Source organism: Xylaria bambusicola, assembly GCF_022495145.1.
Source record: "Xylaria bambusicola strain CBS 139988 unplaced genomic scaffold F5B22scaffold_47, whole genome shotgun sequence".
In the NCBI taxonomy this organism is placed as follows: Eukaryota; Fungi; Ascomycota; class Sordariomycetes; order Xylariales; family Xylariaceae; genus Xylaria; species Xylaria bambusicola.
In genome coordinates, this window is record NW_025953600.1 from 238,753 (window position 1) to 259,871 (window position 21,119).

Genomic DNA, 21,119 nt, shown 5'->3' on the forward strand with positions numbered 1-21,119 from the left:
ATCTTCACACCCCCCATTCCGATGCCTTGGTTTAATAATTTCTACCATACATTATATCCTTCTTCCATGTCCCCCTTTCTTATTGGTAAAACTATTTTTTTTTTTTTTTTTCCCCCCCCCCCCCCCCCCCATCTATTTAATGAGCTGGTTGTTCACTAGCTACATACAATCTTCATCACTCTGTGATACCTAAAGAGCCAAGTCCACGGCGCTCCTGGGTAACTGCAGCTTATATCAATCTCATTTGACACCATATGAAGTAAGACAAGGCAGAACTCGGCTGTATCCGTCGGTTAGGCTATTCCCGGTGTCTAGAGCTTGAATTCGCATCGCATTGCATCCGCTGTGCCAGGCGAGTTTACAGCGTGCACGTATTAGATGTGGAAGTTAGACATACAGGTAGGTATGTATGTAATCACAGTTCTGCCTCGAGCTCCGATGCGCTTCCGGCTCGATGGATGATAAGGCATTCCTTTCAACATCTGCCTAGTCCTTATTTACTACCTCATTTGCAAACAAGTGTAGTATGAAATACTTGAATCACGTATTCTAAATTACTAAGCGAATAGAATGAACAAGATCCTCATGCCTAGAACATCATTGCTGCATCTATCCTACTTGATTGATTGCCATCAGGCTCCAGAGCCATGGTTGCAGCACGCTCACTTTACTCTCTGACAGGCCGACCAGCTGGCGAGCCGGTCGCTGAACTCGACGTCGCTCGCATTTGGTGGTAGTATCAAGAAGAAGCAGTTGGAGATCTCGTGCATATGTGATATGTCGGTAGTTGCCTACAATCACCCCCAGATTCAAATTTTCTCTCTCCCTTCTCCCATTGCCCCTCGGTTTCCCATCCAGACTATCTGTCAGCTGCTGCTATTGCTCACCATCGTGTAGTTACATTCATTTATGCTCTCGTGTTGTTCGTGCATTTCACCTACGGAGTGTGTGTGTATGTGTATGTGCGTGTGACGCGCAAGAAAGGAGGACAGACGGTGCGATTCGAAGAGAAAGGAAGCAGAGAGAACGGGAAAGTAGAGAAAAGGGTTGAATCCAGCATGTAGATGCGAGGCTACAGGGAAAAGGGTTCGAGATGTTGTTACCCTCTTACTTACCTTCTTACCTACCTCTTCGATGATAAAAGGAGGAGGTTGGTAAAGTATTGGATCCACACCCCATGGCTCTCTAAAGACTGTATGTTTTAGCTAAGCCACTGCTACCAGTCCTAAAACGAGCAGGGAAGTCATGTCCAGGTTCGACGGTTTTTAGAACTGCCATCCCATCACTTAACTTGGGGCTTTATCATGTCTGGGATCCAGGTTTCATTCTCATTTGTTTGGGGTTGGTTGCTATACTTACGTAGTACGAGCGCTTATAGGATGAAGAAGAGAGCTGCTTGACTAGTTACGTAGCTAATTAGTTCGCTGGTGGGTTTCCCTCATGTAAGTTAATGTATCATGTATCATGCAAACTAGGTCTGTGGGGGCTGCTGTAAGTCCGTTGCAAAGAGAAAAGCTTAAGTCAGGGTGTTAAGGTTACGTAGGTAAGGTGAGGTTACTCAGGTTATACAGGGACTAGGGTTGATCTGGCAGATAAGGTAGGTAACAAGGATGTGTTTCCATCGCATCGATATGCCATATCGAGAAACAATCTAGTTACCCTTGGTGTTTCTTACTGTTGGTTCCTCTGTTTTTTTCTTGTCCCGCAAGGGGCCAAGTCGCCGACGTGTGTTGTGTTACAGGTGCACTTGCGTTAATGTATAGTTCGTATCGGAGGCGAATTCCGAGAAGGAAAATATCTACTGGGATTGCGAATAACCGTGCGCTGCGTTCGTTCGAGGGCAATTGTTGGAGAATGGGAGAAGGAAAAACAAATTATTGCAGCTGTCTACTCTGTACTAAGGCAGTTCTACTGGAGCTGCGGTCGAGAACGCTCCTCGCCCCCACATTCTGTCGTTATGCGCAGAAGCGAACTCGAGGTCAAAGGGTTGATGCGGGAGGGCTGGGTCGAGGGTGACGAAAATTTCGCGGGATTTGGAGTCATGGTACCCATAATGAATGACTGAATGTTTGAACAAGTGACCGAGAAACTGAAAATAGCCTCCTTTTTTCTTAGTCCGTTAGCCTTGGGATGTGGGGTTGTGAAGGTTTCTAGCACGCTTGGCGTGTTCTCAGCTTGATTTTTTCACGATGTCGGGGTTCTAGATCGGGTTAATTGACACCGTTAAGGCACACACTAATGGACTTTTGAGAAATCTTAGGATGCGACTGATAGAGAGACAGCCTTGCTATGGGCGTTTCAGCGGAGTGTCACGCCCACCCCGGGTCGTCATACCTACAGGACACATGCATATGTCTATAGTAAGATGATGGATGTGTGGAGAGCAAAGTCTAGAGCCTCACCACAACACCTCCAGTCTGCCAGTTTCATGAGAAGTTCATTGTTTGTGGCGTTATGTGGTGCGGTTTTGCCGTGGGGGATGATGTAAACTCGCTCGGCTATAGTCCCGAGCCGTCCGATGAGAAAAGACACACACCATCGAGTCCATCATACGCCAGATCGGGCCTTCTGATCGGACGTAGACGGGACAAGGACCAGGCTGCCAAAGCGTAGGTAGGTAATATTTCACGGGGAGTCCCGCGTGCAACGGAGTCGCTGCTAGGGTTGTGCGATAATCGACGATGACTATACTCGGTTACGAGGACGGGAGCGGAAAGACGATCAACGTACCTCGAAACGACGAATCGCGGTATATTCTCCATATTATTTGCCGCACATCCGCAGTTCCCGAGGGATCGGAAGAGAAGACAGCTAGGATAGCTAGGGTAGCTAGTTTGACAGACGGGCAAATTTGCCCGGCCTTGGGTCCATTCCAAGAAATTTTTTGGAGGCGATTAACTTTAGTATATTCATGCATGCAGCACACAGACGTTTGTCTCTGCTTGTCTGCTGCTTCTCTGTGCAGCAAGCAGCAGCAGGAGCAGCATACAGAATGAATTCAATCAATCAGCTCTGCGCATCGAGTATGCGAACTGAAATGCGGCGTCCGGTGGTTTCAGGAACACTGGAGACCCATCTACCGTAACAGCACATGCACTTTTTTCTTTTTTTTCTTTTTTTTTGCTTTTTTTTTTTTTTTGCCCTCTCTCTATAATGATGCACCGAGCTCATGTGGATCTTTTTCGTACGATACCTACTCCGAATCTTTGAAGGATACTTGTCTGCGCAAATCAAACGAATAAACCAAACAATTTCCGGTAACCGGTAACAAATAGATATGGGCATATTCTCGCGAGGGTGTATTATTCGTCGCCCTCAGTGGAGATCGTCTATCCCATCCATTCACTGGCTTCCTTGGTACCTGGGTCGGGAACGGGTTGAAGTGGTATGCTACACGGGAACCCCGACCTCGGATATGCTACCCTATAATCAAACCCCCGATTATCGATATACTCTGCGCAACCCGAGATAATGTTAGAGAAGGCTGCGTACCTGCTTATCTCGGACAAACTATATTACCAAGTAGACCGACCCTATTACAAGCCCCTTCCGTTACCGCTTGGTGGTGCGTAACGGGAATGGTAGGGGAGGGTCTATTACCTAACTTAAGGATAGGCTACTACAGGAAGATCATCGTGAGGACTTAGTCTAGCATCATCGCCTTGACAAATGAGCAAAAAAAAGAAAATTGCACTTTCACCGTGGCATCGTACGATGCGAATATCAACATAAACAGAACCATCCCGAATGTAGTATATTCCCTATACCTCAGCCTGCTTGGGATCGCAGGTTCGGATGCACGGGGTCGATGACTAGCAGCGCCTAGCCTCCGCCCTTCAGCTTCCGATTGTGGGGTTACTGCCGTCATGTGCGGCTTGGGAGGGGAGGCGCTTATTTTCTCCGTCCAAAACATGCGCCTTGAAGGGTGGTCAGACTATCTTAAGCGAAGAGATATGATTAGGCCGTTTCTTGCTGCTGGGTAGGCTAGGTAGGGACGTGAAGAAAAGGGCTCCAACTTACGAAGTTTACTTCTCGGCAAGAGACAAATCGTGCGCATATAGTAGGTAGAGGAAGGGGAGGGGTGCGTACAGACAAATGCTCTTACTTCTTTCTTTCTTTCTTTCTCTTTCGGAGTACTACTTATGTACGAGAATGAGAAATAAACAATACATCGGTTCATTCTTTTGACTAGGTAGGTTGCACGTTCTCTGCCGCGTCATGTCACGGTCTGGAGATACCTATCAGACAGACAGAGAGACACAAACATGCATCTTCGCTGCAGCACATCATCGTGCCTTGCCGTCTGGGCTGGGCTTAGACATGGAATTAGTTCCTTATGCACGCAGACAGCCACAGAGCCCGGATCTAAGTAGGAGAGAGATGATACGGGGACATTTTTATTATTATTTCCTGGTGTTTGAGTGACAAAAGTGGGTGTTGTATCTGCCTAATATGACCCAAGGTGTTCGTCCGGTGGACGGATGAGGAAGTTGGAGGTCAGCTCGAAAGAGGCCTGAACTCCCAGAAAAAGAGTTCGTGATACACATGAATCAAGAAGGGTGGAGCAGGGTGAGTGTACCTAATGGTGTTGCTCTGGGTGTGTGCGCGCGTGAAGTCGCATGCATTTCAAGTACATACTTCGTAGGTGGTGTGGGTGGGGAGGGTATACTTTTCGCGAGTAGGTGTGTAGCCAAAGCCAAGACAGCATAGCGTAGCTTTAAAATATTATTGTTGATTACGTGAGTCGGCCCATTACATGTAAGAGCAGATACTAGTCTAGATAATTACATGTAATTACATGTAGGCGTAAGACAAGAACAGACTAGATGAGACGACGACAAGAATTGTGGCTTTGGGCAAAATTAGCTCGGACGGTATTCAGAGAGAGAAAGAGAGAGAGATTGCCTATCTCTCGGACGGACCGCGGCTATCAGAGTACCTTGGCTTGGAGAAGCGAGCCTGGGGTAACTTTGATTATAATTAAACCCCATGATCGTTTAGATAGGACTCCATAGCTTCAAGATCAAGCAGATAGGCGAGCTGGCAGGGACAGCCCTTGCAGTAACAGAACGACAAGGACAAGATGGAACCTCGGATGAAACGTAATTATAGAGTGCTTTGCAACATCACTGTTATACATATACTGACTGACACTGCGCAGCGTAGCGCCTAGTTAGATTGAACCCACACGTACGGGTAATGAAATCAATGCGCTCTCGCGCTCTACGCTACGGTAAATCGGTAAGGTCCTTTTGCTTCAGCCGTTGACGGAATCCTGATATCATCCGCATGGCATATGGCAAGGCAATCCCTAGATTCCAGGTTGAGTGGGGAAGACAAGAAAGTAGTGTTTGGAAGTCAGTAAGGCGAGTAAGTAGGTAGGCAGGCACCTGGAAGCCTGGGATATACATACCTACTCAGTAAACCAGGACCAAAGGTCACGCCATACCCGTCCAGTTACCTGTTTTATGTCGTCGGTAACAACCCTGAAACTTAGCTGGTATAGGGCCGATATTAATAATGTATAGGACTTGACTAGCAATCAGGGTCTTTCTGTAGAGTTGGTTCATAGCGGTGGCTTGCGGAGTCCAGGATCTTCCTGGTCGTGCGCCGAATTCACCTAACCTCGAGATTCCCCAAAAGGGAGACGCACTAGTCCGAGGCAGTTCGGAAACGGTAAACAGCGGAGACCGTGGGTAAGCTTATTTGGACTGTCTGACTCTGTCTTTGTCCATGCTACGAGTGTGGTGTCGAGTCAGACGGACTATTTAGGCTCGCAAGGCGCCGATCGATAGTTGTTGCGTGACATTTCTAGAGAGAGGGAGACCGCAAGGCTTATTAAGGTGGTTTGGTAGTGAAGGGGAATGAAGGAAGGTTGTGTGTGTGTGTATATGTGTGCGTGAGTGAGTGAGAGAGTGAGACTTGAAAGGTGGTAGTAGTACCAGTCAAGTCCAAAACCGGAACCACCTGACAACCACTACCCCCGCGCTGCTGCAGACTAGATAGCTGTACATGTGAGATCGCCTGCGGCGGAATGGGGAGTTTGGGAAATGGAGGGAAGGGGAGGGGTGTTGCGAACGGGAGAGAAGAGAGCGCGGATTAACGAAGAAAAGACGCCTAGGTACTGTAGATAACTTACTGTACCTACTTACGTACTAGGTAGGCGAGGTAGGTTGGAGACGATGGGGCTCCTTGGCATCTTGGGTTCTGGGTTCTGGTAAGTGCCCATCCTACTAGACGACGCAATTTGTTGTGTATCAATTAGTGCTCTAACCACTCGTCCGTCGAGGCCACCCACCCACTGACATCCCCATCGTTGCAGTATGACGGTGGGCGCATGTCCACTCCGTGGGGTGTGTGATCAGGGCGTTGCGAAGTGATTCGTGAACGCCTTCACTGGTGCCTTGTCTTGACTGGCTGGGACGACTGAGGGGTGGAGGCGGGGAGGTGAGTACTGCTTGTCTAAGGTAGAGAGAGACAGAGGCGACACCGGGGAAACACACTGCGTAGGTTGCATGCATGCGGTATACAACACCGCCCGCAGGTTGGTTGCAGCATGTACGTTTATTGTCTGTTGTGCTCCCCATGGATATCGTACTGATGGGCAAGTAAGATCGCGAGGCACGCTGCCGTATCCGAGGCAGGTCGTCCGACGACTGTGCACTGTCGTTGTGCCGTTCCGCCGCAGCCTCGAGCCCGGGTTGACCTAGTCTCGTAGGAAACCATGCATTGATGAAGCAAGATTCTTGGGGAGTGATGATAGAAAAGCCAGTGCGTCTCTTCAGGTCTGGACGTGCATTGATGCTCGCATGATAGGCACCTATGCATGGGGCGCGGGTAGACGCATGTACGCCAGTCCAGCTGGTGGATGCCAGAGGAGTCTCTGGATCAGACCGTCGGACTAATTCCTTGACTGCAAACTACGATAGCGGAAAAATTAAGCATCGCTCGGACCTGTCACGTCTGGGGAGCACCATGTCATGTTTGAGATAGAGATGTTTTGGGGATATGGATTTGTTGACGGAACTATCTATGGCTATCTAAAGAAGTAACATGGGGAAAAGTATCGAGTAGCTAGTTCGATGCCTCCTCCACCTTCGCTCCCCAAGCAGCCCACGATCTGACCACCGCCCGTTGGCCAATGGCTCGTCAATTTGATATCCCCCAAAGATGACCATTCTCAAAGTTTTATGTTATATCGGTGGTCGCCGTTGTGAAGATAGCGCCGGAAATATTGATGCCACCCGTTGCTGGATGCTGTGCGAACAAAGTAGAAATTAAAAGAAACAAAATTTCGGAGATAACAAAAAACTAAACAAAAAATCTCATCTCGGTCGTCCTCCCATAGCCCCGCGCCTCTTTCGTGTCGTGAGACATTATCTCGTGATGTTTCAATCCAAAGAAACATGAACCCCGCCCTGGAAATATGTATGTAGTGCTATTCATAGCTCTCACTCTGTCTCTCCGGTCTCTGGTGGAGTAGAACCAAATAAGCCCAAGAAAAAATCAAGGAAAGAAAAAACTCCCAAATAGGTATCTGAGACTGAATATGCTGTCTGCACACTGCGTTGACGAGCATCTGTCCTGTGTCCCCAATGCCCCGTGACCCTAGTACAAAGAAATGTGCTGGCTCCGACCTGCCACCACCGTCCCAACCACCGTTTTCGCCATGCTGCTACCCAAATGTACTGCTAAAAAGAAAAAAATGAAGTGAAAATAAAAATGGCCGGAATCGATGGCCCAAGAAATGAAAATCACCAATGTGCCCAAAAATTCAAATGCTTGCTCGCTTGCTATTCTCGACATGGAAATGAGACTGAGATAACAAAGTAGATCAGAATAAGGTTCCAGTTTTGCGTGAGCGGTGGCGGATCTGGTTTGCGCGGGAGCGTCAAGTGTATGCACAGAAGAACCGAAGCAATTAAAGACTAAAAATCGCTGTAAGGAACGAGGTCGTTTTATTTTTTTTGCAATTCATGATCGTCGTGACATGGTCGTAAGTCGTTAGGAGCTTGCATCGTTGCAAACCGATTGGCCACTGTTGGCGCCGTTGCATTCAGCTACCATCTTGGCGAAATTTCGCACAACGTCGCTCGGGATCTGATCCCACAGAAGAGATCTAGTGTACACCTCGGACGCTGATTGCTTCTCGTTGGGACGCATGTTGGCTAGAGCCTCAGCAAGGTTGCGGCGCTTGTGAGTCGTGGGAGGGGGTTGCGGAGCACGGATGAACTCTTGCGAGGTGATTCCATTGTATTGGGCCGGAGTAAGGGAGAAGACTTGCTCGTTGGCTTGTTGTTCAGTTGTCTGTGTGAGAGAGTCGGCAAGATCCCCAAGCATCGACGGAGCTACGCCATCCATCACATGGTTGGCCATGGGTACCGACGTGGAGGTCGCCCATGTAGCACCTGAGGGTTGGGGAGCAGCAGGCTCGATGGCATTGTTGGGCGCATGTGCCACATCGGCATCCTTGAGGATGTTGTTGAGCAGGGTGGCTGAAGCTTCGCGCATGTCTTCCGATACCCGAGGGATGGTCGGAGTCGACCGGTTAGACAAAACAAATGCACCGACGAGGAATAGCATGAACAGGAGGCCGCCTTGAGTGGCTGGCTTCTCGACCTCAGCAGCGAGGGTAATCTCCGGCTTCTTCGGAATAATCTGCAGCTCTTGCTTGACTTCAGGCTCCATGGAGTAATCTTCCATGTAGGTCATGTTCTCCCAAGTGCCATCCATAGCCATGTTGTCCATGTCGTTGAAACCGTTGCCAAACCCATTGTTGCCGGGTATAGCAGCATGTTCAAGTCGTTGGACGTGATCTGTTAGGATGTTGACCTTCTTGCGGAGATCCCCGGTCTCGATGGTGTGTCTCTGAACCATTTCCTCCTTCTCCAGGCGCATGTCCTCAATGTGATTCTGCAGAAATTCCTTTTCGCGAAGGAGCTGAGCCAGCTTGCCGTTAAGATCTGCAAGATCTTCTTCGAGAGACGAGATGACGCCGGTGAACTGCTTCTTCTCTTCTTCAAGTCGCTCCGTATGTTGCTTTTTCCTCTGCCTAGAGTCGAGAGCAGCTTGCCGGTTGCGCAGAAGTCGCTTTTGCTGCTTGAGCTCCTTGATCTCCTGATCGTCTGTTGACTGCGAAATCAATGTGTCGATGTTATCAAGGTTGCGCTCGGCGGGGATGTCAAAACGAGCATTCTTCTTGCGAATACCGTCGCCACGACGCATCTCGTTGTGTGACCGGATGGCAGAGCTGTCAACTTGGGACCGTTTCAAAGCCTGGGCCTTGAAGTCGGTGCTCATCCAATCCTTCTGGGGAGAAGTGGGCATGGAAGAATTGCTGGGGCCGACTGCAGAGAACAATGGAACATGGCCGGTGGGGTTGCTGAATGGGGTCTGCATCGGCAGAGGTCGCTGAAAGATGGATGCACCACCGTCATATGTCGCCTCAAGCCCGTCGTACTGCACAGGGGTGCAGGTCCCAGATCCGTGACCCATAGACCAAGTCTGACTCTGAGAGCCAAAGGCAGCATGTGGCGGATCGGGCCGTGTGAAGGGGTTGTTGTTTTGGGGCTCCAGGAAAGGGTTGTTTGACGGTACGGACTGCATGTCCACCGAGTGCCAATCCTCAGTCTTGGGGGAGAACAAGGCGCCTGCAACTGCGAAAGAATCCCTGCGGCTGTCGCCCATGGGGGGCGACATCTCTAAGCCCGAGTCGATGGTGCTGTGGTCCAGAATGCCCTCGTCTAGTATGCCGGCGTCATCCTCGTCGAAGAACTTCTGTGCCTGGCTTGTGTCGACGGTTAAGGGATTCGGCCGGTAGTAGGCCTGCATCTGCTGGTATGTGGAACCCATTGCGGGAAATTGTGAAATTGAGATTGTGACAAAAGAACTGTTTGTATGACGAAGGGATGTCTGCGAAGAGGTGGGCGTTTAGCTCTGTAGGGTAACGTCGTGTTAGTGTACAGAGAAGCCAGGCCGAGTGTGAGTGTTTGTGTATGTGCGTGAGCGTATGTGTGTATGTGTATGTATGTAAAGACTACTACAGCGCCGGCGAGAACGAGGGTGGCGACGAGAAATAATGCAAAGCCTTTCTTTATTACACAGAGCTGAGATGTGTCTGGTCTGGCTCTGGGGGGACCTCAAGCTCCAAGACAGCGAGGGACGAGGAGGGTGTAGGTGGATATGATGCTATGAAGAAGACAATGGGGGGGGGGAGAAGGGCAGATGGGAGGGGGGTCGAGGCAGTATATAATAATAATAATAATATGTAGTGTCAAGCGAGCGAGATAAAAAGTGACCGGGTATTGAGTGCACAGAGTGCGTACCTCGTTAGAGGGAGAGGGTGAGAGAGAGTGTGTGAAGTGCGGTACGGCAGGTAGTATCGGCCTGTCAGTGGGTTCAAGGATGTGTGGTGGTGCTTGGTGGGCTGCTGGGATTTGGGATGGGGATGGGATGGGATGGGAGTGGGGACCGACCGTCCGTACAAGCGTGCGGGAGAGCCGGGTGCTGTCTCTTTTTTTCTCTTTTGGGTTACAGAGAGGGGAGGGAAGGGAAGGAAAGGAAGTGCGAACCAACTAAGTAAGCAAGTCACTGGTCTGGTCTTGTTCGACTTACACTCTCTTCTTCCTGTTTGCTTCATATATGTATATGAGTCTAAATGAGGGGAAAAGAAAAACTCGACTGTGTGCGAGGATGCCGTCCGTTTATCTATGCAAAGAAAACCGAGCGCGCGAAGAATGATAATAGGACAATCAATATGACAATAAATCGAGAATGGCGCTGCTGACGGCCAAAAGGAGAATATAATCAACAAGAGAAATAAGGCAGATTCGAAGCCGTCGTAGGACTTGGAAACCACAACAGGATGCCGAGATCGCGTACAATCTCGAGCAATATCAACAATGGAGATGTATGTTTGTTACCATGAAGTCGGGGGCGCCTTGGGACTGGGGGGGACGAGGACGGCCGTGTACTTAAAGAACAAGCACCAGGTTGGGTCTCTGCATCTCTGCATGACTCCCACGGCTCTGCACACAGCTCTGCCCACAGCTCCCTGGGGCAGCGGTATACAGCGACGGGGAATTTTCGAAGGGCATACATAGCATGGTATGGCAGTGGAGCCCACGAAGCCCATGAGACCCCCGGCTGACGAACAGGAACTGACCTGATGGTGTGAGGACCTGTGTTGACGGCCGTCTACGGGGGTGTGTGCTTGGAGCAGCGACATGGAAGCTGTTCCGGTCGATTGTGACCCCCAGCCAAGACTCTTAGGCCGTTACCAGATCCCCACCGTCTGGATAACTGTCACCAAGACGAAAAGTAGGTGAAGCGTAGAGGACTGGGACTGGCACTGGGGAAATAATACAAGAGTGAAGAAAGAAATGTCCAAATGGGGCAGTCTCTGGCGGTTCGGTATTGGACGGATCCGGGTTTTGGCCTGGAACTGAGCCTGACTAGGCAATGCTTGCTTGTTTAATAGCATCATTTTCCCCATCTCCATGCACTCAGTACTACCGGTAAGTGAGTTAGTAAGTAGTAGTTAGTTAACCCGGAGATTTATCACTCATTGTCGTCGTTGTCGTCGTTGTCGCCGTCGCCCCCTTCGCTCAGTACCTATCAACTGTCGACATATAGAGAAGCCTAGAATAGATCTACACATAGACTCAATCAAGCGAGGAAAAGCCGAGCAAATGGGTTGGCTATGGCGACTCCGATTGATTGTGTGGTTATCACGGGATGGTCAAGCTCAAGAGTTAGGCTGGTTTACGGGATGGGTAGTTGGTTGATTGGCTGAATTGTACGTATTCGAGCCCTGGATTTACGGTATGGCCGGGTAGAGTAGAACAACGCCGTCGTGGAATCTACACCCCACCCGTCTGGGCAATACAACTGGCTCACGGAGGCGGGAGATAACGTGATCACGACCCGTGAAAGGCCAGTTTCGTGCCTCCCAAAAACGGTGGCATGGCGATGGCGATGGCAATGGTGATGGTGATGGATTCCGTTAATGGCTGCCGGTAAGCGATTCGCAGCTGTTGCACCCAACCAACGATCGATCGAGGTACCTCTGTCATACTACACGGCACTACGGATACCCAGGTACTAACAGACAGGCGCACTCCACGCTACTGTAAAGTGGGTGCAGATTGGGCATCGACGGTCCGGCCTTGGGTGCGAATTGCTACCTAACCGCTGTTCCTCGAAGCCATGCGCTGCACACCAAGGCGTCTGTGACACTGGAAGGTCTCTTGCGCTTCCTATTGCTCAGCGCGCTGGTGGGGGTGCTACTATAGCCATCACTGCTAGGTACTGGCCATGAGGTCCTGTTACACTTACGATACGGCTCTATCTAGATGAGTCCAACGCTCGAGACTATCATGCTAGTCTCATGCGCCGCCGACCATTGAGGCATCGCTATCAGCCCGGCGGCGACGTTACTGGCAGGGAAGAGCAGATCAAACCTTTGGTCTGCGACTGGTGATGTGATGGGAACCGCGAGACGACGATGCGCTCCCTTGGTTGAACGCAACGAGATGCAATGTTTGTGCCAGAATGTGGCTGAAGGCTGCTTCTCGCGTGGAGAAGCCTCCGGTGTGTATTTCGCCTTTCTCGGAACGACTTCGATCGACGAAGGACAGACGATGCTTTTCACCAGTCACATGACTCTGCCAGTCCGTGATCCAGACGTAAAGGGAAATACACGTCCAGTGATTTGGGAGTTGTCGCCTGTGAAACTTAGCTAGAGCACAATTGCATCACCGAGCCACCCCCCGGTCTGTCCGGGGTTGAGGTCTCCGGTAGACATTCTGCCTTGTTTCGTTTCAGTCCAGATGAGCCGCCGCGCAGTTGCGTTAACCAGTCTGCGTTGCTTGAGCCAAATACGTACATAATAGCCGCGAATCGAGCAACACTCGCCACGATCGCCTCGCTTATCACTTATTGTACCGTTATTATTCATGGAGACATGTCCTACCCACTGTGCAAGGACTTTGAGGTTTTGATATCCCGGCTTGTACGGGAACACGGGAATGTCATTCGTTAAATCGAGGCTAGACAAGGAGCCCGGAGTCGATCTCCCTTCCACCCATGCTTGTTATTTTCCAAGATACTATCGCACGCACTTACATACATGTTTCAGCATCATGATACCGCTATCTTGTAACTCGGAATGAAGGAGCTCGGCGGGCATATTATGTCTAGTATTTGAAATGATGGGACGATGTAAACCGACTGCCAGACCCTCGACTCCACCTGGATTCCTTTGCATGTAAAAATACCGTTGCGGTGAAGTTGTATCTAATTAAAGTACGGGAGACACCGGGTGGCAAGGATGAGCACGGGGCACATGTACGGCGAAGTTCCATAGGATTTCCATCCGCGTTCTAACAGTAACCAGGGATATGATCAGAGTACCTTTTGTAATACTTGCAGCAGACTCGTGAGCTGGCGAGGGCATCAAAGAAAAGTGATGCCGAGTCCTTCTTGTAAGTTAGGTATCCATATGGGCTGACGGTATTGTAAGCCGGTTTTCAGGGCTTGCCAAGGTCAGCTAGAACTTCAAGCGGGTGCTGTGTACATTGAAATTTGTCGCTCTAGTTTCGCCGAGGTGTCTCGATAGGCGCTTGAGAAGGCTATTTAGCCCCTCTGAAAAAAATAAAGCTCTTACCGTTTTCATATTACCCTCATTGATACTACTTTTGCGTACTAGAAACGGCAGGTAACCTGGCAGCATGAACATCTGAGGGCCACATGGTCGCGTCTAGTATCCATGTAAGTTGCTCATCAAAACATCGCATCCTCTACCGAGCATCGAGTCGGCAGAGAAGTGAACGACGCTCAGAGTTTCTGATACATCTAGGGTGAGGACTGGCCTGTTTTCCTGACCAACATCAATATTTACCGGAGGTTGGTGAAGATCCTTGTCAGAATGATTGGCTGCTGTTGATGCTTCGGAAGAGGCGCGCGTTCAGCATCCCTCACTGAAATCTAGCTGCAAATGCCTGAGCCCACATTGCTATCGAACTCTGAGGGTGCTCTATCGTTCGTTGTGGCTAAACGCTCAGCGTTGGGAGGCGCATAGGCGAAACGCACAGCGAATTCGTGAACGAGCAGAGTTCGCCCCGGCGAGACGATTGGGTAATAAGCTTATAATCAATTCTCCATGGTCTCTAAACTAAACTACCCTTGGCGCGACGAAACGTTGCTCTCGGCTGTTGTTGAGTTGTGAGGTTACGATATCATCATCAAAACAACCAAACAAGCCGAGGTAAAAGCCGTGGGCTCGTGTGAGGGCGCAACCGTCAATTCAATTGTACGTGACGCGCGCGGTGTTGACCAAGTTTGGGGGCATGATCATATGCTCACCGGCGATTGTCGATGCACCAGGCTGCTCCTTCACCGAGTTAGGCATACGATAGCTCTGCCTACATATATACATGCGAATAACATTCAACGCTGCGACGAGCGTGTGGGACGGATGAGCTGCGAGTGGACCCTTGTCCGCGTTGGGAATCGTTAGGCACGAACTATACGGTAAAATGTGATCACACGGCCGCATAAAAACGTGGCCAGGTCCTACTATGTACGAGACGGGATGCAATCGGATTCTCCCATTGTAGCGCGATCTCATTTGATAGCCCAAGAGGGAAGACGCCTTCTCTCTAGGTTGTCACTATCCCGTTTCTGGCGCACTTCACAATGTCTCCAAGCTGGCAAGTACCACACATGGGTTAGTTGGAGTCTTTTAGTGCAGTGTATCGAGATGCAACCAGCGGTGAGGAGGTCTATATGTAGGTACTTAAAATCTCCTCAACTGACCTAAAGTTCAGTTATGTACTCCTCTTACGTTACGGTTGTTACAGACCTACCCAGCCGAGGCACGCTTGCGATCCTCCTACATGAATAAACAGAATATTTCTCATGGAACGATATTGGCGTATGGATGGGCTGGCGATCGTGTGTTGACCCAGCTTGTTTTGCGGTCCTGCTGCAGTGCAGGCTCACTTTCCAGATAAATGATAAAACTCTTTCGTATGACTGACTTGATCCCCTGTTAACGGTTTCTTGCAGACCTAGCGTGCCAGTATGGTACTTTCGAACCCACTTGCCACCTTGTGCAGTCGAATGCGAGGATATTTCCCGGCATATGCTTGCTGCATGAATGTAACTATTGAATGTTGTATCTCTTTAATTGTGATATCTGAGTTATGGCATGCCTCTTTGCTATCATCGGCCTTTCAAAGCAGGTCTGAATTCGTGTTGGCACTTATTTCTGTTGATTCAACGCAGCCTCAGTTAAGGATTGGCGGTGTAGCACTAATAGATCGGAAGTTTATTCCGGCTTGCATTCTACGCAAAAGCTTCCAATTTAGTCATTGTTCCTGTCGCGTCTTGACCACTCATGAAAAGTAGCCGGGGTATCTGAAACGGAACTGGTGCCCAACTCGAAATCCTATGATATCTTCTGATATCCAGTAGTGTCCTCCACCTTGTCCTACGTAGCTCGGGGTGGAGCCTAAGGTTTGTGTCAAGCTACCTACGGGAACGTGGAGTGGCAATTTTGCTAGTATTTGTTAACGCATATCTTGCGTGGCGGTGTAGAGGCTGATGGCACACCGTATCAGCGTTGAAGAAGCTGTTGGTAAGCCCAGATTGGTATAGAGCCCGACTATCCAAGCCGTTGCTACAGGAATAGTATATGCTACTCATACCAAGGCAAGACTAGCCTGATGGTGCGTGTTGTCTGTAAACTTCATCTTGTGGGGGGAATGTTGGAAGATGTGATGTAGTATGGCCCAATTGGTTACTCTGGTATCTTTGACTCATAATCCTCTGCGATCGGAGGTCCTGAGACCCTCTCTTCATATCCCGCGGCTGCTTACTGGCTAGTTAGGTCCTATCGGCCGGTTGAGGTTACTCAAATTCCCAAAGCTTGACTAGGAGGTTATCCTCGAAGCCGGAAGCGGGCTCATTTGGCAGGAAAACCCGCTTAGGAATCATAAATTCAATGGCGGGCGGTTTTTTGACTGATTTTGACAGCTCAGCATCGACGAGCTGTAACATCATTAGTAATGTTCCTCAACCTGGAGTAAAATCGGGTTGGCTTACGCTCTGGTACGAATGGTCTAGAAAGTCTTCCATATTGTACAACTGTTTCGTGAACTGCTCCGATATTATTGTAGCGATTGTAGCGACGTTGGGATGATAATGTGACTGAAGCTGTACAACCTCCCACAAGCAGCTATCAATAGCTTGCGTCTGCATTGGATCCATTTCTTCCTCGTTGAAGGGGTCTTTGAATCCTTCACTTTCGATAGCGGCTTTGGATTCTGGGGTCCGTGGGACACGATGAATCATGAACGTGCACAAAGGGTGCTTCTTCAACAGGTTGTAGATCCAGGGAATTATTGCTACAATGGCCGACGGCGGAGCATTAAGACACAGTCGAGCCAATTTCTTAATAAATGATGCCACGAGCATAGCAGGAAGATGAGTTGAGGCCAGGAATGTGTCAAGTAGCCGTAGGAACCTTGACCGATGCTTGGAATGTAGAATATCGGCATCGAGCAAGGAATACAATTTGGGGTAAAATGAAGGGTAGTCTAAGTTGCGATTTTGTATAAGAAAAAAAACACCTGAGAGCGCAAGTAGTGACAACGACCCTCCGGCATTGTAAGAATCAGTCAAAAAGTCCATCAATAGTGCCGGTTCAACGAACCAAGGGGCTATTGACTCTGCCATAATTTCGAGCAACTGTTTTCTCTGTTGACGATCGGGGTTAAGCCTTAGGAGTGCAACCCACGCTGACTGACATTGCTTCTTTTGCTGATATAGTGACAGAATAATCTGAGATTTCTTTTTGGGAAGATCGATGTAGAGGGAACCCAGGTCTTCAGCACTACTCGGAGCTTCGTCAAAGTAAGAAAGCATATCAAATACGCTACTGAATAAATCTTTCTCAATCGGTGGATTACTGCAATTTGCAAGTATTTCACTGTGAGGAGTTAGCAGAACTTCCAGATCTACAGTACGGATGTGAGGGAGCCTTACGTCAATGCCTCGAAAGTATAGAAGCGAACATCAGCATATTCACCCAGGTACTTCTCACAGAATTCCTCCTGAACATCTTCACACCGTTTGCGGACTAGTGCACCAACAATATCCCTAAGAAATACCTTCGGAAATGTGGCCTCGCCTCTTTCACTAGTAATGTGAGTCTCAGCCTTGAGGAGACGCATGGATATTGTAAGGGCAGTTGACGCCGTGGCCTCTTCGCTTAGGGCAGCAATGAGAAGCTTCTTGTAATCACTGAGCCTCCCTTTGAGCCATTGGATAACGACACCCTCTCTGTCCGACTGGCCGGGCTTGCGCGACAAGCTCCCAGAAGCCAGCAGCCTCAAGAATACCCTGCATAGGGAAACCGCGGCGAACAGCGCAACGTCGAGATCATCCTCTTGGTTCGAAACGAATTCGAGGAGCGTGGTAATGTTATTATAATTCTTTTTGGATTGAGCAATCTCTTCTTCTAGTTGTAAGATTTCGGCTTGGCGATCTTCTGCTTCGTCTTCTTCGTCACTGACTTCTGGTTTCGTTCGCTTGCTGGCCTTTTCAGATGCCTTAGCACGTTTCCTTTTCAAGGACGTTTTGTCTGCGACACTGGGCATTTTGATAGCCAAGTATCATAGGAATGGGGTACTGGTAGTGATTCGGAATGTGGTGCTGCACTTTGGTGGTTCTACTAGTAGTCAGGAATTAACCAAGAAAAAAAAAAGTTGTAGCCTCGAGCGATTGGCGACAAGGCTGGGATGCGCCTATGGTTCAACCGGGCTAGGTGAGTTTAGGCACTGCTAGCAGCAGCGAAGACCCTCTAACAAGCATTTCTGCGAGCTCTGGCCCACAAATCACGTGCGTCTTCGGCCAATGGGAGCTGCCGATTGGAGCTGCCTTCAAGCCGAATAAAACCTCATTCTTAGTATCCGAGAAAGCTCCATGCAGACTGTCATTTGCTCTCGGTAAGCAAATTCACATCCATCCGAGACCTTGTCGCCGCCCCGTCGTCTATCTCCTCACAATGTCCGCCCGTCTGGTCACACGCGCCCTGGGTAAGTACGGATATTCGCTTCCTGACCTCTGTGCCTCAATTGGCCATTGCTTCGTGGCCTTGCCCGCTCACATGTCTTGGCCGCACAGGTGCCGCCCGCGTTCGCCCGACCGTCAACCCGCGCGCTGCTCTCCCGGCTGTCACCTCGTCATTGACCACCTCGCGCTCGTCTTCGAACGTACCAGAGCCTAAGGTGAAGGCCCAGTCTCTCGTTGACTCGCTGCCTGGCAACTCGCTCATTTCCAAAACCGCCATTCTCTCCTCCGCTGCCGGTCTCTCCGTCTACGCTATCAGCAGCGAGTATTATGTTGTAAACGAGGAAACCGTTGTCGCCTTCTGCTTGCTCAGCGTTTGGGGTGCTTTGATCAAGTTTGGTGGCCCGATGTACAAGGAGTGGGCGCAGGCCCAGAACGAGAAGATAAAGGGAATCTTGAATGCCGCCCGCGATGATCACACCCAGGCTGTGAAGAACCGAATCGACAACGTTCAACAGATGGGCGGAGTCATTGACGTCACCAAGGCTCTTTTCGAGGTTTCTAAGGTAAAGGGGAAACTTTTGGAGTGTAATCGTTGGGGGCAGTAGGCTGACGAGCATTGTGTAGGAAACCGCTCAACTTGAGGCTAAGGCTTACGAGCTTGAGCAGACCACCGCATTGGCCGCCGAGGCCAAGGCTGTTTTGGACTCGTGGGTGCGATACGAGAGCCAGGTCAAGCAACGTCAACAGAAGGAATTGGCCGAGAGCGTTATTGCTAAGGTTAGAAAGGAGCTCGAGAACCCCAAGATTCTCCAACAGATCCTACAACAGAGCGTTACTGATGTGGAGAGTGAGTATCTCCTTACGCGCCCCTGCTCTTGAAAATATCAGGTGCTAACATCAAGGCAGGAATCGTTTCGTCCAAGGCTCAATAGACTTTGAATAATTAAGATACTCCCGAACGCAACAAGACATTTCCTTTGTCTCCTCAACACGTGTTTATAGAACACCCTGTGCATTAGTCAAGAGAAAGATTTAACGTCATGCAAGCCAGTTTTCACTACAATAGCTGGGATGATTGTTATTGTTGTAGAATGTGTACATTAGAGAGTCGTATCTCGTAAAGTGGCCTCTTCTGCCCGTGGCCACGACATAACGCAGTTTGAAGATTTCTATAGTGTATAGGTTTACCTACCATATCTATTCCGATGGAATCCACTTTTACTGGCTCGTACATCTGAATCAATACAATATCTGTTTTACAGTGAGACAGCTGGTCCCTTTGATGGACAATCAATTCAAAAATAAATAGTCAAGGCTTCCATCCGCCTTCGTTATCCCACTTCTCCAGGAGACCAACATTCCAATCTTTGAACCTGCGATCGCTTACTGGAACGAAGTAGTTGCTCTTCTGTAGTAAATCAACTAGAATAGCGATTGCTTCAGAGGGTAGAGATATGTCCTGGACACCCAAAGTCATAGACTCTATCATTTTATCTGCCTCCTCCTGACTGACGGTTCGATAAAATACCTTCATGGCGTTGATAGGAGATGCAGGTGCTTCAGTTGACGAAAATATGAAGTTGGCATTAAATACCCATATATTGAGTAAATCTTTTCCCTGGTTGCCATCTTTCGACTCCGGGCTGCGTAGCATGCCATTTGATTGGTGTTTGCTTGGGAGAAGGATGGATTGAGAGCATCCTGACCGAGCCATAGTTGCTATGAGCATCGCGCTCACGCATTGGGCTAAGCTCGGAAATGATTCTGGCATTTTCTGCTCTTGTAATTGGACGACGACTTGCCATTTGAATATTGATACCGATGATACGTCGTTATTTTGCACGCCTAGTTGTGTCTGGCATGAGCCACAGTGTAAGGTCATAATTCCTTGGGCTTGGTTGCTTGCTTCGGTGGAATCTATTGAAGGCGAGGTCTAATACATTGCATCAGTGGTTTAGGTATGGGAGGTATTTTACCATGTGAGCTATGACAACGCTAGTTTGGAAGACAATTGGCATTTAAACGTCGACCACATATATATACATGTACCTCTGTATAATCCCAAGACTTCCACGTCCAAGAAAAACTCTCGGTGAAAGACAGAGGCGCTTCCAGGTATGCTGGTGTCGGTCCCTGAGTCTTTGAACCCAGGGTCCAACAAACCAGGCACAATAGTTGGAAGTAGAAAGTATTCTATCTAGGGTATGAGTATCGGTGGCCAGCCCACTGAAAAGCAAGAAGCTGGCTCTGGTCACCTTCTATATACCCAGGACAATAATTCAACGATTTCGGGATAATACAAGATAACGCAATTAGAGAGAGAAACTCACCAGGGAAGTTACTAAGTCCGACTTTGCCAGAAGAAATGATGTTAAATCGACAAAACCTACGCCAGGCTGGGCTGTAATGCGTGAACTTGCCCCATAGCCACGAGTGGTCAAGTGCTCCTCGTCTTTATCATGTGTGTGGCTGTGGGGTTTATGGCAGTGCCAGAACTCCATCATCTCTGCCCAATTCTCGCTTGGCAGGTCTTTCCATACCTTGAGGGTGCCGACGTCCACAATGGTTGACTGGCAGGTTCTGCAGACCACTTCTGAACCCGGTTTAAGATCTAAAGCGGACCATGGTGCCGATTCCTCTGATAATGCCGGCATACGCCCGGTCGGCGTCGCAGCAAGCGGTAACCTCCATGACAGGCTAGTGCTTCCTGACTCCCTGACAGGCAGTTGTGTAAAGGGAGCTACAATCCTGGGTAGCTTTATGGTCTCACTGAATCCGTCATGGGTGACGGTAAGAGCTCGACCACTCGCAGACACCGTCGATGTTGTAGCTGAAGAGGCTGGTGTTGGCAGGGTGCAACCAATGGATATTTGGCGGAGATGAGATAGAAGCTCAGCATAAATGAGAATGTGATGTGAGAGCGACATGGTGAGTGATGGAGAGAAAGGTCCACGAGTGCGATCTAATCTCAATAACCCAATATGCATTGCACCACTTAGTTCTAGCTGTCTTTTAATGATACCCCCGCTTAATGCATGTGT

The 21,119-nt window shown here is 49.3% G+C and overlaps 5 protein-coding genes across 5 annotated transcripts; 1 reads left to right on the forward strand and 4 right to left on the reverse strand.

Annotated features, from left to right (window-relative positions):
* Positions 1-4,779: 4,779 nt before the first annotated feature.
* F5B22DRAFT_620394 (uncharacterized protein) lies at positions 4,780-6,558 on the reverse strand. Its single transcript, XM_047975843.1, has 2 exons — positions 6,323-6,558; positions 4,780-6,217 (listed from the first exon to the last, which is right to left on the reverse strand). Exons 1-2 carry the CDS (start codon positions 6,519-6,521, stop codon positions 6,156-6,158), a joined length of 261 nt encoding a protein of 86 aa, XP_047827556.1. The 5' UTR covers positions 6,522-6,558; the 3' UTR covers positions 4,780-6,155.
* Positions 6,559-7,416: 858 nt separating this feature from the next.
* Positions 7,417-10,155, reverse strand: F5B22DRAFT_393377 (bZIP transcription factor). Its single transcript, XM_047971415.1, has one exon. It carries the CDS (start codon positions 9,850-9,852, stop codon positions 8,005-8,007), a length of 1,848 nt encoding a protein of 615 aa, XP_047827557.1. The 5' UTR covers positions 9,853-10,155; the 3' UTR covers positions 7,417-8,004.
* A 5,757-nt stretch (positions 10,156-15,912) lies between these two features.
* On the reverse strand, positions 15,913-17,663 carry F5B22DRAFT_638631 (nucleolar complex protein; the record flags this gene model as incomplete). Its single annotated transcript, XM_047977608.1, has 3 exons — positions 15,913-16,053; positions 16,108-16,993; positions 17,050-17,663. 3 exons carry the CDS (start codon positions 17,661-17,663, stop codon positions 15,913-15,915), a joined length of 1,641 nt encoding a protein of 546 aa, XP_047827558.1.
* Positions 17,664-18,070: 407 nt separating this feature from the next.
* On the forward strand, positions 18,071-19,010 carry F5B22DRAFT_638632 (ATP synthase; the record flags this gene model as incomplete). The annotated part of the gene is made up of 4 exons (XM_047977609.1): positions 18,071-18,101; positions 18,190-18,641; positions 18,703-18,925; positions 18,985-19,010. 4 exons carry the CDS (start codon positions 18,071-18,073, stop codon positions 19,008-19,010), a joined length of 732 nt encoding a protein of 243 aa, XP_047827559.1.
* A 377-nt stretch (positions 19,011-19,387) lies between these two features.
* F5B22DRAFT_638633 (ubiquitin-conjugating enzyme E2-binding protein) lies at positions 19,388-21,005 on the reverse strand (the record flags this gene model as incomplete). The annotated part of the gene is made up of 2 exons (XM_047977610.1): positions 19,388-20,011; positions 20,409-21,005. 2 exons carry the CDS (start codon positions 21,003-21,005, stop codon positions 19,388-19,390), a joined length of 1,221 nt encoding a protein of 406 aa, XP_047827560.1.
* Between the last annotated feature and the right edge of the window lie 114 nt (positions 21,006-21,119).

Excerpts from the sequence above, each read along its gene's own strand:
- F5B22DRAFT_393377 (XM_047971415.1), bottom strand. The coding sequence starts at position 9,852 with ATGGGTTCCACATACCAGCAGATGCAGGCCTACTACCGGCCGAATCCC.
- F5B22DRAFT_620394 (XM_047975843.1), bottom strand. The coding sequence starts at position 6,521 with ATGCATGCAACCTACGCAGTGTGTTTCCCCGGTGTCGCCTCTGTCTCT. Across the intron at positions 6,218-6,322 it reads GACATGCGCCCACCGTCATA|CAGAACCCAGAACCCAAGAT; the intron begins CTGCAACGATGG and ends ATGGGCACTTAC.